Source organism: Silurus aristotelis (assembly GCF_946808225.1).
Source record: "Silurus aristotelis genome assembly, chromosome: 2".
Taxonomy (NCBI): domain Eukaryota; kingdom Metazoa; phylum Chordata; class Actinopteri; order Siluriformes; family Siluridae; genus Silurus; species Silurus aristotelis.
In genome coordinates, this window is record NC_139575.1 from 28,768,722 (window position 1) to 28,786,326 (window position 17,605).

The 17,605-nt window shown below is 35.0% G+C and overlaps 2 protein-coding genes across 2 annotated transcripts in view; both read left to right on the top strand.

Moving 5' to 3' along the window:
- LOC310722064 (oxidative stress-responsive serine-rich protein 1-like) overlaps positions 1-17,605 on the top strand; it is a 190,834-nt gene that overhangs the window by 150,958 nt on the left and 22,271 nt on the right. The gene's annotated exons all lie outside the window — the stretch shown is intronic.
- mmp24 (matrix metallopeptidase 24) overlaps positions 3,670-17,605 on the top strand; it is a 33,480-nt gene continuing 19,544 nt past the window's right edge. The window contains exon 1 of the mRNA XM_083533153.1: positions 3,670-3,979. Within this exon, the coding sequence (XP_083389279.1) occupies positions 3,854-3,979 (126 nt within the window). The 5' untranslated portion in view covers positions 3,670-3,853. The remainder of the gene's footprint in view (positions 3,980-17,605) is intronic.

Sequence of the window (17,605 nt, forward strand, 5' to 3'; positions counted from 1 at the left end):
CCGCTGTGGCAATCCCTAATGGGAGAAGCTGAAAGAAGAAGAAGAATTTGGTTTGGGTCCTAAGCCTCCTGGTGTACTTATTGTGCATTCACCGCATAGCCACTTTTAACCATTATCAAGATTGTTGATGACACTCTTGTGGTGGGCCTGATGTTTGCTAATGATAATGGAATCTTCTGGAAGAGATTAAGAGCCTGAAGGCCAAATGTTGATAGAGCAGGAAATAGGAGTAAAGCTTCCACCCTCTCCTGATCAATAATAGTGGACAGTTTTCTGTAACCTGGACCAAGGCCAGGAAGATAACAAAGGACCTTTAGCAACCTGACAATGGATATTTCTATCTGTTGCAATTAAACTAGGAGTTTTTTTACAGTCTTATGGGCCCTTAACCAAAGGGCTGTTTATATATAGACATATAAATACATGAACATAAATTAATTTGGCTATAGATATAATTGCACATTTTAGGCCACATGTAGTTCAAACCTTTGTTGGCACCTATATTGTTTTTCATATGTCTAATTTAAATATATTTATTTTTTATGTGAAATATGTTTTATATCTCAAGGACAGCTAGTTCACAATGGACCTCTTCTAAAAGGGCTGCCATGAAAATCAGTGTCTTTAAGAAAGTTCATGAAGGACCAGAAATTTGTTAAGGGGATTTTTTGGTGCTTTTGTTCCTGGTTGGGAGGTCGAAAATCATGAGTTATAACATCTAGTCGAATGTAGCATAACTTATTAACATGGCATTTGCTTTAGAATTTTAACCTTTGCTTTCAAAAAGCAAATATATTCTTGTTTCTTCATTTAATGTATTATATGAATAATATTATATGAATGAATAAGATATTATTTGAATATATAAATTAAACATACTCAGTAGCTGAAAAAAAATGTTACAACATATATGAAAAATTAATGTTACAACATATTAAGTTGTTAAAGAATGCAACTTATAATATAAAAAAAATTACTAGGGTGGCTGACGTTCATTTTAATAGACAAACGATTAACCACAATTTACCTCTTACTACAAAATAATATTTGATAAAGCATACAATTATTTTGCTACACAAATAAATATTACATTTATGCACATATTCTATTTATATTTTATATATTTATCTGTAGAATAAATTAACATAACTTACTGTACTGCACTGTATTCACTTTAAAGTAACTATTATAACTTTTTTTGAAAAAGATTAATGTTGGTTTATATAAATGGCAAAACTTCTGATGATTATGAATCTGGAACAAAGGTCAGTAAAAACAGTCCTTTTTTTTAATTGTTTAAAAAAATGAATAATGAATTACCTCCACCATACCACTCTAGTCATCTATCTATAAAAACTTCCAGTATCACAAACTATGATCCATCACCAGAAAAAAAATATTCTACATGTTCCATCAAATATATTGATATATATGCTTCATACAATTAACATTACAAAAATCTTTATGTGAAGTGTACACATGTGCGGTTAGTGTTTGGCAGTGTGAGCTCTGTAATATGCTGGAACACAGCTCCTGATTTAACGAGTGTGAGATACAGTCCTCCCCCACTGTTTGCCTGGCCCACACTCCAGCTCTGCACATTGTGACCCAGATTCAGTGCATGTTTTATGGGCTTCAGATCCAGTGACAGTGATTCACATTGGCTGTACCTTGGTAATACCTGTATATGGACCCCAATATAGCACCAGATGAAAAGAGTGTGAGATGCACTCCTCCTTCATGGCTAGTATGGCTCACACTCTGGCCTGGCACATTGTGACCCATATTTGGTGCATGTTTCATGGGTTTTAGATACAGTGAAATGAGATACACTGTGTGTACCTTCAAAACTGTGCAGCAACACAGAAAAATACCATAACACAGAAATACATGCTGTACAAATGGCTAACTACCGTGCAAATAAATAAAGGCTTCAGAATCTTCCACACCGACGTTGTGTGGGTTGTACAAAAATGAAATTATATTTGGACGACAAGTTTGTATCCTTGTTGCAGTATTATATTGATTAGTATATCGAAATGCTATATAAAAAGTTAGCATCCAACTGCTACATTCGCAATGTGGCAAGGAAATGTTTTACATGTCATCTGTTTGTCCTGCAATTATCTCATATTATCTCACATAATGTCATCTCAGAGCTATGGTTTTAAGAAAAAAGCTAATAACAACCACATAGGGACATTGTAGAATTGATTATATAGTGTCCCTATTTGGAGTTGTTCCTCAAGGTACCTGAAGTTATTATTTTCAAATGTGTACACATGAAATAAGTGTTGTTTAAAAACGTAAAAGTATACAGAAATTGGTCATCATATTAAAAATACCTGTCCAATTATGTGTAGGTTTCCCTTGTACCACCAAAACAGTTCCGACTCTTCAATGCATTAACTCCACGAGAGCCCTGAAGGGGTCGCTGTGGTATCTGGCACAAAGATGTTAGGAGTAGATCCTTTAAGTCCTGTAACTTGTGAGGACTTTGTCCAGCACATCCCACGAATGCATCAATAAACCTGGGGAATATTTAAAATCAACATTACCCAAGGTTTTGTTTCTTATGAGAAAGGTCTTTCTGTTTAGCCCTGCCACCCTAAAGATGCTATAGTTACCTATATAAAGATGCATGCAGTATTACATCCCACTCCCCATCACTTTCTCTTTTGACCATCTAGCCCAAACTAGGACAAAGGCTGGTCTTTGAACGCTCGACATGCCATATATGAGAAAAGGGGGAAAAAGAAAATGCAATTGACAAACATAATTTATAATGTAAAATTTAGCATAATTTTTTAAGCTGCAAAAATGAAAATTGAAATGAATGCAGAGAATACAAGTAAATTGACTTTTTTAGAATTGAATGTATATGCATACTTCAAGGTGCAGGTATACAACATTCTTTGTGACGCTCAACAAACAGCTATTTATTGAGGAATTGAGACAGTGGCACACAGACAAAGACATTTTACTTCAATGGCACTATGTCTAGTTTGCAAACAATTGGTTGCTGTTTTGAATAAATACACTATTTGTTGTTATTGTGAAACAAATCATACATAAGTTTTCTTAAAGTATGACAATGAGAACACCCATGAAACCTTTTGGTGGACGGCCTCAAAAAGTTTCATGTTTGGTCCTTCTTAGGAAAAGGTTTGGGCACCTCTATAAAAGCAAAACTTACCAGACCCACTGCCTAAAGATATGCACCATTTCTGTATTGGCAACCAGGTGTGGAATAAACTTCATCTGGCTGTAGCTGGTAATAGATCTACCAAGTATTACTTAAATTAGAAGTTATTTAAAAATTGACTTGTAGCTCCAGGAAATATTGCATGTAATTATACAAGACAGATTTTCATTTCAAGAGACAGTAGCCATACAAAGCAAACAAGAACAATTGAAAATCCCCCTAAATCACTGTATAAATAAAGACTACTACAATTTTGAAATGGCCAAGTATTTGGCCAAGAAATATCATGCAAAGCAGAAATACGATCCCTTATAAACCCTTTCATGCCTGATGAACAAAAACAAATGTGTAATGCATGATGTTCATTGAACTTCTGTGCAAAACAATCGTTTAAATGATACCAATTTAAACCAATTCGCAGTCTTGGCTGTTTTGACAGCGCGGGCACACGCGCTCCGCTCTACACGCGCGCGCCCTTCGTACGTCTCCGCGCCTGCGCAATGATTTGGCCGAGTTTGACGGTCGGGTTGGTGCTTGGAAATAAACAGGACACAAAAGCTGGTTATTTATTTGGTACAGCTTACTAGAAAACAATAATAAAGAGAAGTGGAGCTCGACTACTGGAGGATATTTGTTTGAGGGACAGTCATGGCGGGGGTGGGAGCGAAGAGGAAAAGGACAGGGCTCCCGGGTTTATGTTGGAAAACCTGCTACTTTCACGTCGTGGTTTGGGTCGTGTCGGTGTGTGGAGAGGAGAGGAGCTTCGTGGTGGAGGTAGGGGACACAATGAACACGAACACATCGCGTTGTCCATGTCGATCGCTTCCTTTTGGGCGCATCCCGAATACAATTTATCATCAAGAAAGAAAATAAAAAAGGAACCCTTTTACACGATATGAGTCTGAAATGTAGACGAATATAGATGCGCATATTTTGTGTTTAAAAAAACAATAAACAAAAAAAAAACAAATACACAACTGTGATTTGAATGCAAAACTTGGCTTGTGTATTTTCTGACCTAAACATTTAACATTTATCATAATTGACTCTAAACAGCAGCAGGATGCCCCACTGCCAACGACTGCATTGACAGTCTACAGTACTGACAGTCGACTTTATGTACAATCTCTTGCACACTATCTCATCCTGTACACGATAGTTCTATTTTTCCATATTTCTCGCCATATTTCACTTCCATACTCCAAAGAAAACATTTTCATTGTATCCAAGTGGTGCTGGATTTTTTATACACTGAATCAAATGTTCACGTTTAGGCCATGATCTGTTTATCATTTGTATTTTGAATATTTTCTGTAGTAAATCCAAGAAAAACATACGTGCGACCATTCTGTTCTTTATGTAAAACAAAAGCCAGCCCATATTCTTTTGTCCTTAAGGCTTCCAGATATAGCATCCTTCATAATTTATGGCGATGCTGTGGCTGCCATGGAGCTCCAGATACAATCCAACCCCTATACAACTGTACCAAATAATGTGTCTGAACAATCCTTTGCCTGTTTTGTTTCGAACATATGTTTTGAAAGCAATTTATAGTTTTAATTGTCTGTATTTATATAAAACAAAGCAACGTTTGCTTATTTGAGCAGATGCATTTTGGTGTGGCATTTCAGACTGAGTAAGCAATAGCTTGGTGTTGCTGCTGCTGTTGTTTTTGTTGTTGTTATTGTTATTTGGATATGGGACAACATATCAGCCTTTATTTTGTTCATTAATGTTTTATATTTACAATTTTCTTTTATTTGTCCTAGAATCTTCACCTGTTTATATTAACCGTTAGGGGAAAATAATGCAAATGATTGCATTCTTCATTAAATTAAATGTATATTTAAAAAAGAAAAAGTGAAATATGGCTAATTATACTTTTGCATCATTTAAATCTGCCTTGTCTTTCTGCATGGTCTACACAATCAGTAGGTTTTGGTTTAATCTAATAAGATATTTAGTTAAAAAAATCAGGTGTGTAATACAAAATAGCTACTATTTACATTAATCACCCTAAATGAAAAGTCATGACACCCTCCATGATATGATTTGGTTTTGGTGGAATGGTTTATGTTTTTTTACACTTGTCATGCATTTATAGGTTTGGTATCACTCTACCACATCATTGGATTCGAGAAAATGCATGTTAATATAACCTACAAAATGATATACAGCATTCAATTTATGTGCCTGTGTTTAAAAAAAAAAGCACATAAACCATAGGATTTGATGTTTTATTTATATATATATATATATATATATATATATATATATATATATATATATATATATATATATATATATATATATAAGACCTTGTAAATTCCCCATTTTCACAGATAAATCTTACTTGTGATTCTACTACTAGACACCTTGATGTTATATGAGATAAGCTGTGATTAAAATAAGCTCCGTAGTTAATACATCTGAAGAATCATGAGGCTATTATCTGCTCCTCTGATAAGCAGATGGGAAAGTTGTTGATTGGTTTTGTGTTAGGTGTGCTGATTTCTGTGATTAGAATGTGTATCTTGGGCTGGAAGCAAGTGCAGGTTTATTAAAAACTGAAGGAGAAAATCCACAAGACAGGTGTGCCAGCAAACACTTAACAAGGCCAAGCATTAAAAAGAGTTTTATGCAAAACATACAAGAACAAAATACTTTTTCAACAAAACAAGGTAAGATTGAGACTTTGCAAGGTGTGTTTGAACATGTGAATTGTTTATGATTGGATAAAAGTGTCTGCTATCAGAAGTCCACTGAAAATGGGTGTGTGGCTGAATCAAGTGATGCTGCTTGGAAATGGAGTTGTGCTTGTGAGACGGGGGCTTTGTGAGCTTTTCAAAATAGGGGCTGGCATGAGGATCTCCTTTAGACTTGAGACACATTGCCAGCACATTGACCAGCAAGAGATTACATGGGCCTTTTTTGGGGTAAGTTGGTTGTACCACTCCGACTTTTGTTAGTGCTTACTCTCTTCTCATTGATAACGTAAGTATTCATATACACCTTGGATTTCTAGTACGCTTATAACTGCGGGGTTTTTTTCCAAAAGCTGCTTTACATGCTGCTGGCTTTCAATGGAAGGGGGATATATAGCAAAATCATCTTTACAGGCGGTGACCAATTTTCCCAGCATGTTGCACAAAATAACATTGATTAGGGCCTGGAAGACAGGCATTATTCGAGGGCATTATGGTGCCCATACAGCAGTCACAGTATAGATAATGGCCAGGGGTGGTGCTAAAGGCCATTTTCCTTTCTTCACACTCACAGATGCGGATCAGGTTTTAGGCCGATCTGAGATCAAGTTAAATGAAGATGTGCACCATTTAAGGGCTGCTGGAGCAAGAGACTTGGGATATCATTTACATTTATATTTATGGCATTTGGCAGACATGCTTATCCTGAGCGATAATTGACTGCTACTTAAATGAGTTTAAGTGAAGTGTCTGACATGGTTTGTAGTCTGTGATGCTGCTTGAATATAGGGTTTTGTGAGTGCTGTGTGAAGCAGGACATTTTTAGAAAGGGGCATAAAAAAGGCATTTTATGAATACCATTCTGCACATTTTTGCACTGTATATTTATATTTTGTCATCAAATGTCCTTAAAAATGTAAATAATATAACAAAACCACAAAGTATCATATATGCAATATATTTGGCTATAGTTGGATTATAGTTAAAGTATATTTGTAAAATCCTGTGGGGGTTCATGGAATTTTTGGTTTGTTTGTTTTTACAGTAAACAGGGTTCTGGCCTGCAAAAGGTTTAAGACTAAATGCTGTATAAGCCATTAAAGGGTACTGGAGATAAAAAAAAAAAAAAGAATTGCTTAACAGCCATGCAGTGCTCCATCAGACTGTGAAAGCAAAGGGGAAATCTCCCAAGTTTTACTTTTATTGCAACACAAAAATTAAGTACTGTATACTCAAGAATGTAATATATTGTACACTGGTCAGCCATAACATTGAAACCACCTGCCACATATTAAGTACATCCCCCTTGTGCCACCTGATGGGCCATAATATGGAATAGATACTGTGGTGTGGTGTAGTATTTGCTACCAAGATGTTAGGAGCGGATGCTTTAAGTTGTGGGGTGGGGCCTCTATTGATCAGGTCCACACATCCCACATAAGCTTTATTGAATTGAGATCTGGGAATAGGGAAGTTATTTCAACACCTTGAACTCTTTGTCATGTTTCACAAAATATTTCTAAACAATTATGTGACAGGTACATTATTTTGGTGAAAGAAGCCACTGCTTTTATGGAATGTCATTGAATGGTTTTGCTTGGGATGCAAAACTGTTTAGGTAGCTCGTACATATGTAAAAATAACTTCCACATGACCCATAGTTTCCCAGCAAAACAGTGAAAATCGTACTGTGTTTGCCTGCTTGCCAGGTTCTCATAGTGCATCATAGTGCAGCTCCCCCAAGGTAAGAGACACCCATGTTCTTGGCTGTCCACATGAAGTCAAAGAAAATGTGGTTCATCTGACATGGCCACCCTCTTCCACTGCTCCAAAGTCCGTTGATGAGAACATAAACAACCAGGCCAACCTAAGACTTAAGCAGATTTTATATCTTATATAATACTTCCACCTGAAGATTCACTAAGGTTTTCCTCATGGAGAGGAAAACAGTGTTGTAGACAGTGAAATTCACCCAGGCACACTCTTTTGCCCTTATTGAGTATGGTTTTCCTGATTCATCTTAACAACTACTGAAACAAGGCACAGTTTTCCATTACTGATCTGGCAACCTACTGGACATTCTGTACAGTACCATATCCATTACTTACTCTGTCCATGCTTATCTGTATTCGAATGCAGTGGCCTTACTTGTGAACAGAAAGGGCAAATGTAAACCGAGTTTCCATTACTGTTCTTACTGGAGTATGGAGCATCCTAGGGAGGAGGCACCAAACTACAAACATATAAGGCTCTAGACTATTGCTATGTGTATAGTGCTGTCATTCAAATAACAAAAGTTTACAAGTTTATTAAAAATAACATCAATAAAATCACATATACATTAGCGCACAGTGAAATTTGTTTTTTGCATTTCCCAGCTTGCTCGGAAACTGGGGTCAGAGCACAGGGTCGGCCATGATACAGTGCCCCTGGAGCACAGAGGGTTGAGGACCTTGCTCAAGGGCCCAAGAGTGGCAGCTTGGTTATAATGTGGCTTGAACCCAACCATATAAATTTATATACTATTACCATAACCATATAAACATTATACTAAGGCTGGTCGATTTAGCATAAAATATATATTTTACAATTGAAATTAGTATTTGTAAAATCTAAACACTAACTTTACAGTTTGTTGTTTGAGAAAGAAAATATACATTACTCTGTAAAGCTAGCAAACTAGTTTGTTGAGCAAGTTAGGAAAAAGGTAAAAAAAAAAAATAATAATAATAAAAAATAAAAAAAACTCTTAAAATAATGCTAAAATCCACCTGCATAATATTTTGTAGGTCCCCCATGTGCCACCAAAACAGAAGCATATTTACATTTATGGAATTAACAGCAGATGTCCTAAACCAGAGCAGTGTACAGAAGTGCTTTAAAGTTTTGATATGTAATCACATCCTGATACTGGTTCACTAGGTCTCTAACAAATAATACCATCAGTCTAAAAATATTTTGGGGAGGTAATATAATTCGAAAATTACACACATTTTTAAAAGTGGTAATTTACATTCTACTGGAAGAGGCACAGTCAGGTGAAAAAAATAAAACTACACTTTTTGTCCTCCTTGACTTCTCCCTAACCCTGTCCTTAGAAGGTCTTAAAATGAAGTAAATACAATCTCAGATGAACAACACATGACATTCGTGTGTTTATATGTATGCGACATATCTATATGTTCATATTTATTGTACAAAAATAAAGCCAAAATTTGATAATCCAAGTGTAACAAACAAATATATAAACAAATGCCCACGAACCTTAATGAACTGAAGCAACATTGTAAAGAAGAGTGACCCGAAATTCCTCCACAATGATACGAGAGACTGATACACATACAGATCAAGAACATTTCAAGGTATTGCTTGCTGAAGGTTGGTCTACAAGCGATTGAATCATAAGTTGTACTTTCACACATGTACTTTATAGATTTCTCTAGTCCGGCTTGATTTTTGTAAAAAAAATAATAAAATGGCACTGTCATTATTAATAGTGAATTATTTAACTATCAGTACTGTCAATTAATAATAATAATGTAAGTTATGTATTCTTTCTGTGAGGCCCGGTACCAATTGACCCACAGACCGGTGCCAGTCCAGGGTTGGGGACCACTGGTCTAGACAATCAAATTGAAATCTGGGGAATTTGGAGGTCAAAGTGACACCTTGGTGCCAACTCTTTGTTGTGTTAGGCTGCATTATTATGCTGAAAGAGACCAATGCTATTAACGAATACTGTTGCTGGAGGTGTCAGTGTAAATGTCAGGAAGTTTCCCTACCAGACTATTGACCTGAGCATTACGCCACCTTCATTCACTTGTTTTTTTTTTTTGTTTTTTTTGCAAAAGTATATCAGGTACATGTTTCAGATCTTTATGCTTTCCCATTTTTTGCCCTTTTTGCATGTAAAATTTAAAAACTGATTGTGACCTTGCTGTTTGATATACTGTATGCCAACTCTTGACGGGTACCATTGTATAAAATAAATGTTATTCTTATCACCTGCTCATCAGTTTATTTTACATACATTTGTTTATCTTTTCAAACCCATTCCATATCTCTGAAGTGATATTTGAACCTTTACTTTATGATTAATAATTGCAGTCAAAAAGAAGCAAAACAACAGCTGGTGAACACTGACTGGCCAAGTTCTTACCCAGTATATCGTTTTTGACACTCACCCACTATTCTTTTTAATAAGGGACTTTATATTAAGAGGACAATAATCTTACTTTACTTATAGATGTTTTTCCCGAAGTAAAAAAATCACACTCTTCCTGTTAATCCAAGCTAACTAACACACCTATTGAATGCATTTCATTTGGAATCAGTCAGCTAATGTTCTATATATAAAAACCAAGTAGGGTGCTGGCAGTGGAGGCTTTTCAAAATGAGCAGAGGCCTTTGGGATCTTTTAAATTCTGTCAATCCCCTAATGTACTACACACATTAGTCATTCCCTGTTTAGAAATAATGGATTTTATTTTACACTATGTATGAAAGGCAAAATTACAACTGTGAATTTTTAGATGCTGTTATTAATAAAATCTACAAAAATATGATTTGGTTCAAATCACTGGGTTTACAGTCTAATGTACATTTATTGCTATACATTTATAGTCTATCTTTTTATGCAAAACAAATGCAACATTAATCTCTTAATGTAGTTATTTAGTTATTGACTAATTTGTGAAGTTTGTTTGCAAAATGTCAGACTTTTAAAGCATTTACAATCATTTATGCTGCCCGCAAGTACTATGGTGTGTTACTGGTGCAGACTGAAACAAAAATAATGCATATTTTTGTTCATTTTGACACCTCATCCAACAAATTAGCTATAGTGATTAAATTGTCATGCTCACAGAATATGAAACAATTTTTATAAAACTAAGCCATTTTAAGATCATTTTTGATCAGATGTTAAAAGGAGGAATCCCACCTATTTTGTTTAATACAAATGCAGTTTATTCTGTAATGGGGGGGGGGAAACACACTTTCACCTTCAGTTTTTTTTTTTATTATTACTTTTAACATTGTACAGTAATACTGTAAGAATACATATGGAATTATGCAGTAAAAAAAATGTAGCTTTGATGACAGCTTGAAAAAGCCATGGCATTCATCAGATTCATGAGGTAGCTACCTGTAATGGTTTTCACTCAATAGATGTGCTTTGTCAAATTAATTTGTGACATTTCTTCTCTTTTTAATGTGTTTAAGACCAGCAGTTGTCTTAAACACATTAAAAAGAGAAGAAATGTGTTTAAGACCAGCAGTTGTCTTGTGCAGAGGAAGGGTGGGTACAGAGTCAAAGGCGCTATTAGTGCTATTACAACTATTTTACAAATTCATATTATAGAAACATTTAGTTAAGTAAAGAGAAAAGACAGTCCATCTTTACTTTAAGAAATGACTGTCAGTCATTGAAAAAAATCTCAAGAACTTTGAATATGCCCAAGGGCAGTCTCCAAAACCATCAAATACTATGATGAAACAAGCTCTCATGAGAACCATACAGGGAAAGAAAGACCAAGAGCTACCTCTGCTGCAAAGGATAAGTTGTTTATAATTACCAGCCTCAGAAACCACTGATTAACATGAATGCTTCTTGGCATTCCGGTGGCAGACATATTTTAATATCCACTGTTCAGATGATACTGCACGCGTCAGGCCTTCATGGTCAAATTGTGGCAAAAAAAACATTACTTCGGAAGAACAACGAGCAGAAGAAAGCACTTGCATGGGCCAAAAAACATGAGTGAGCATTAGATTAGTAGAAAACTGTCCTTTGGTCTATAGGGTCTGAGTTTGATATTTTTGGTTTTAACTGCTGTGTCACTGTTAAACATACAGAGGGTAAACGGTTGGTTCCTAAATATGTGGTTTCCACTGTGAAGCATGGAGGAGGAGGTCATTTGTTTTTCAACATGACAGTGACCTCAAACGTACCTCAAGGTTATGTTATGTTATGTAACCCTAACCCTTAGCAAGAACCAGAGTGATGGAGTGTTGCATCAGATGACCTTGCCTCCACAATCACCTGATTTAATCAAGTTGAGATGGTTTGGGATGAGAGTGATGGAAAAGCAGCTAACAGGCACTCAGTATTTTTTTTTCTTTTTTACTGCATAATTTTCAGGAAGCCTTGTCAGTTTGATATATAACGTATATCAAAACACTCACATACAGACAACACAAAGGGTTAGGTTTTAAATCCACCAACAAGGACAGCAATTTATATTGTGTGAGTTTCACCAACCATGGAGGGCCAAGCATGTACATCTTCACTTTTAAGAGTTGCCTACCAAATCAGCCAGTGTTGTCAAGTTTAGGACAGTTCTGTAGTGTGGGGATTAGCATCCCAGACAAGTGCTAAGTGTAGTGGTAGTGAAATGTGGGATACTGTATGTAGAATGTGTGTGTGTCAGAGAGAGAGAGAGAGAGAGAGAGGAGAGAGAGGAGAGAGAGAGAGAGAGAGAGAGAGAGAGAGAGAGAGAGGGAGAGGATTTGGGTCAAAATACCTTGCTCAAATATGAAGTTGTATGATTTTCTGTGGATTGCAAGCAAAACAAGCACAAGGATATTTTCACAGATACGTTTCTTGAAAAATGCACTTGATTCTGAACTCTTGTTATCTGATCCATTGAAACACGTGGATATAAATTGTCGTTTGCTTAAGACCTCTTTTCTTTGCTATTACTATGGCTAGATGAGTGAACTTCTTGTTTAAATGGTCAATATGCATCGTCAACTTTGGAAAGCAGAGTGCTAACCTTAGCATTCTTTGTCAAATATATATTAACACTGTGATTTATTAATAAAAACCATCAAACTATTTGCTTTGCATATAGTATAATGTGCCCAGGCCAGCCCTGTATCCAATGAGGCTCTCAAGCACTTTGTGTATGAAACAGGTCAAGCGACAAATTCTTCCCTTAAATGCTAGTTTATGTTATTCTCACTTTAAATGCAGACCAGTGTCACAATGCTGTATGATTCCTAGCTTCAGTGTGCAACTTTGACTTATGCACCATACAGGACAATACTAAAGAAATCTAAGCAATCTTTATTGTCGTTTTAGAACAATTAGGACTTTATGTGATTACTAATTGCATATTTCGCAACGTGGTTCAGGGTGATTAATTGAGAATAAAATATAATAGATTGCTGTTTCATGCAGACAATAATCAGTACTTGTCCAATATATTTGCAGCAATAGTACGTCAAATTATTTGGAAATTCCTTTTTACTGATCGTCATATGACTGTTTTCCAAGTGAGATACAATGCATGCTTTGTAAGATCTTTGTGGAACATGACATCAGCAGGTGAATGTTGATGTGAAGATCTTTAAGTAAATAATTTAATGTATGGGACATATCCCCAATAAAAAAAAAAAAAATTAGCATCAGGGTGGTTTCCCCTATATTTCCGTAAAACGCTTTTGATTGTTTTTCACGTCATTTTTATGCATTGTAATTATTATACATTTCACATTGAGGCTGGAAAAACTTCTGACAGGATTTCTTTCATTTTCTTTCTTTTCTATCACCAAAAACCTTGTGTGAACTTATATCCATTGTTAACACTGGTCTAAAAATATAATATTGCAGTTTAATGGATTAATACAGTACAGGATTTGATGTGAATTGTAAACTTTGCATCCTCTGATCATGGGTATACTTATTTATTATTAGCATCATAATATGAGCATTTTCCAGTGTCAAATCTCTTATTTAAAACACACAAAGGCAGCATGCTACTCATTGAGTAACAGAATGCTTTATTGATTTTTGCCTTGCAAGTCTATATCTGGTTGTGTGTGCCTGTGTGGGAGGTTTTAGGAGTAAGGTGTTAGAACATTGGACACAGGGAAAGTGATTAAAATGTCAACAAACCTTTGAAAATGACTAAATCTGTTTAGCATTGTAACATGCTGAGAAAAAGCACCTTTTAGCACCTAATTTGAAATTCTTGAGTTTATTCCTTGTTTATTTGTGTTTATTTTCATTGAATTCTTTTTTTTCCTACTGCTGCATATAGGTAAATATGACACAGTTAGTAATTACAGTAGTAATACAGTAGCTGTGTTTGTTAATGACGCTAATTAAATCGGTAGCATATTGATAAACATGGATACATTAATGAATGATGATGCTTTTTTTTTTTTTTTTTAGCAAACTTGAGTTTAATAGTTTGAAATAATCTGCACTACAAACAAATGAAAACAGATGGCAGCTGTTCTTTCTTTCTTTGTCTGGGCTTCTTTCCTCAAGTGTTGATGCACTTACAGTTCCCATCCCCCATCCTCCATCTACTGTACACTCTGTGCTCCCATCTTTCTCTTGCTCACTCTCTTTGTCCACATCCACACTTCTTTTTTTGGCTTGTCCGTTCCATTTCCCTCTTCACTCTCTGTCCTTGTAATGGTGGTTTTTCTTCTTTATGTCTGTTTGCATTCTAATTTGTCGTCTTTTCTTTTGTTAGTTTAAGCAGCAACTATTGTATAAAAGTGAGAAGGAAATATCAATCAAAATGTTTGTAGAAAATGTAATGGCATAATGTAGAAAAATACTATTCTGTGAATTCTTCTTGTATTGTAATTGGATAGTTTAGTATATATACTGTATGTGCAACACCCAATTTTTCTTCTATCAATATCTTGTTTTCAACCATTATATTGACCATATTTGTGAAAGAATATTGGTAGGACTTATTGTCTTTTTTCCTTTGCTTTCAAAGCATATTTGGCACAGGTTTTATGGAGACTTGATTCTAAACTATTTGGTCCTTATCAGATCTTAAAATTATGTAAATACAACATAAGATGAACAACAGCAAATAACATATTACACCATGTCACTGGTTTATTTAAAAAAAAAAAAAAAAAATTTTTATAATAATAAAATAGAGAAACCATGTGTCATGAGTACATCCTTTTAACTTCCATAGAAATTGGAAGTCTAAACAGCTTTTGATTAATTAAATGCTTTTGATTAGTTGATCATCACTGTGGCCACCTCTATAAAAAGCACAAATTTGATCAGTTTTCTGATTCAGGTTTTTTAACAAAATGCCAGGATGGACAGACATCAGCATTGATCTTAGACAAGCTGTCGTTGCAGCTCATCAGTCTGGAAAGGGTTATAAGGCCATTTAATTTAACCATGAGGAAACTTATTTAAGTGGAAAATATGACAATTATCTCCAGAATGGATGTCCCAGCAAATTCACCCCAAGGTCAGAGTGCGCAATGCTGAGACAAATTGCAAAAAAAGAAAAAAGATTTTCTCACCTCAGACTCTATAGGCCTCAGCTAGCATGTTACATGTTTAAGATTATGACAGTACAATTAGAAAAAGACTGAATCAATATGGTTTGTATGGAAGAATTGCCAGGAAAGCCTCTTCTCACTAAAAAGAACATGGCAACACAGTTTAAGTTTGGATAGGTGCATCTGAACAAACCACAAGACTTCTGGAACAATGTTCTTTGGACCAAAGGACCAAAGACCCAAGTGGAGATGTTTGGCATAATGCACAGTGCCACATTTAGTGAAAACACAACATATAAGCACAAGCGAAGTCAAAGTCAAACTGTCAAGCACAGTGATGGAAGGGTGAGGATTTGGGCTTATTTTTATTTTTTTTTGGCTCACAGCACCGGGGGTTTTTGTAGTCACTGAGCTGGCCATGCGTTTCTCTCTATACTAAAGTTTTCTAGAGTCAAATGTGAGGCGAACTGACCAACAGTTAAAGCAGTTAGTGCTATGGATTCTATGTCCTGCTTGGAATGAAAGACATTTCCTTAAGTATGCTGAAATAAGTAGAACAGTTAAGTAGATCATATCTTTAGAAAATTAAATGTAAAACACCAAATGTTGTCTAACAAATGTAAACTATTTAATAAAATTTTCCCTTTTATTTAATTAAATTTGTGGCAATGTAATCAAAATAATAAAAAGTATATTGCATAAATTAGTTATTATAAAATATTATTTTATATATTATTTAACCAACCAAAAAACCAAGGTACGTTCTGAACTATGAATTTTGTGTAGCATTACACCCCTAATAATATATATATATATATATATATATATATATATATATATATATATATATATATATATATATATATATATATATATATATATATATATATATATATATAATATAATATAATCATAACCTTATTGTTGGGAGATCACGATTTTGAAATTTGACAGTACCACGCCAATGGAAAACTGGCTGTGCTCTCTGGGTGGGAGGATGACATGCTCTCGCCTAACAACAATCACAGGAACTCTTGTTGGTTGTGAGCTCATGTATGAAGATGAGGGCAGATAGTGTTGTCTGCCTGGTGTGTTAGCTATTATGTGATGCAGCATTAGTAGCTGTTCAAAAATATATATTTTTATTTATGTAATTATCCAATTAGCCAATCATGTGGCAGTTTACATAAACTCAGCCAAAAACAAGAATTTGAAACTATCATTCACACAGACTGTGGACAGTTAACTATGAACTGGAAAAAGACCCTGTCATTTTTTTTTTTTTACTTAATCTTTAGCTGTTCTATTTGGGTGAACGTGTGTCTTTGGCCTCAAATAACTGTTTTTAGCTGACAGTAGTGGAACTTCGTGGTCTTCCTCCTGGCGTCTTAAACCAATCTAACTATTTTCTTCTGGCTTATTTTATCAACAGGTGTTTTCACCTATTAAACTGTTGTCCACTCAGTGCTTTTGTTTTTGTTTTTTCACTGTTTTGTGTTGGGCTGCAGCTATCGATTATTTTAGTAATCAAGTATTATACCTATTAGTCATTCGAGTAATTGGATAAGAGGTTCTTTTTCTTTATTAAAGAACAATACTAAATAGACAAGAAAAAATAAGACAGGTCTCTTAAAATAAACAAGCAATTTGTTTCCTTCTTAGAAAAATTTACATTTTTATTGCTGAAATTGCAATTTTTGCATTAAGTGCATTTAATTGCCAAATTACAAATATATAAATAAAAAAAATAAAACATTTTAAAAGTTAAACACACTGTACAGTGTTTTCTTTGTTTCAGTTTTAAATGATCCCAAAATTTCTGTTGTGTTTTTTGGCCTGAATCTTCTTGCCCCTCGCTGTTTTCTCTCCTTTCCTCCATTTTTTATCTTCTGCGTTTAACTGTTCAGGGGTCTTATTTATAAATGTGGCGTGCGCACAAAACCAGGCTGAAACGTGCGTGCACCACTCTCCGTGCAGCGGTTGCCATTTATTAAAAAAACAAACTTGATGGGAGAAAGCAAGTAAGTAAACCTGTAAGTAAACTCTCAGTTCTGCGTACACACAATGTGGAACTCAAAAGGTGGGAAACGGGGAATTTGTGGCACAGATACCTACAGTGGAGTACCCACAAATAATTTGCCTTGATGCTTTTTTTTGTATTTGAATTACTTTAGTTACTCAAGGAATCGGAAGTTCCTAGGAGATCAGTTTATGTAATACTCAAACCAGCCATTAGGGTAACAACAACCAAGTTATTTTTTCTTCATTTTAATTAAATATTAAATAAAACTCATGACGTATTGTATCTTCAGTCGTATTTGCATTATACTGCTGCCGCATGATTAGGTGATTGAATTACTGCATGAATGTGCAGGTGCTCGTAATAAAGTTGAGGAGAATGCATAAGAATAGTAATACC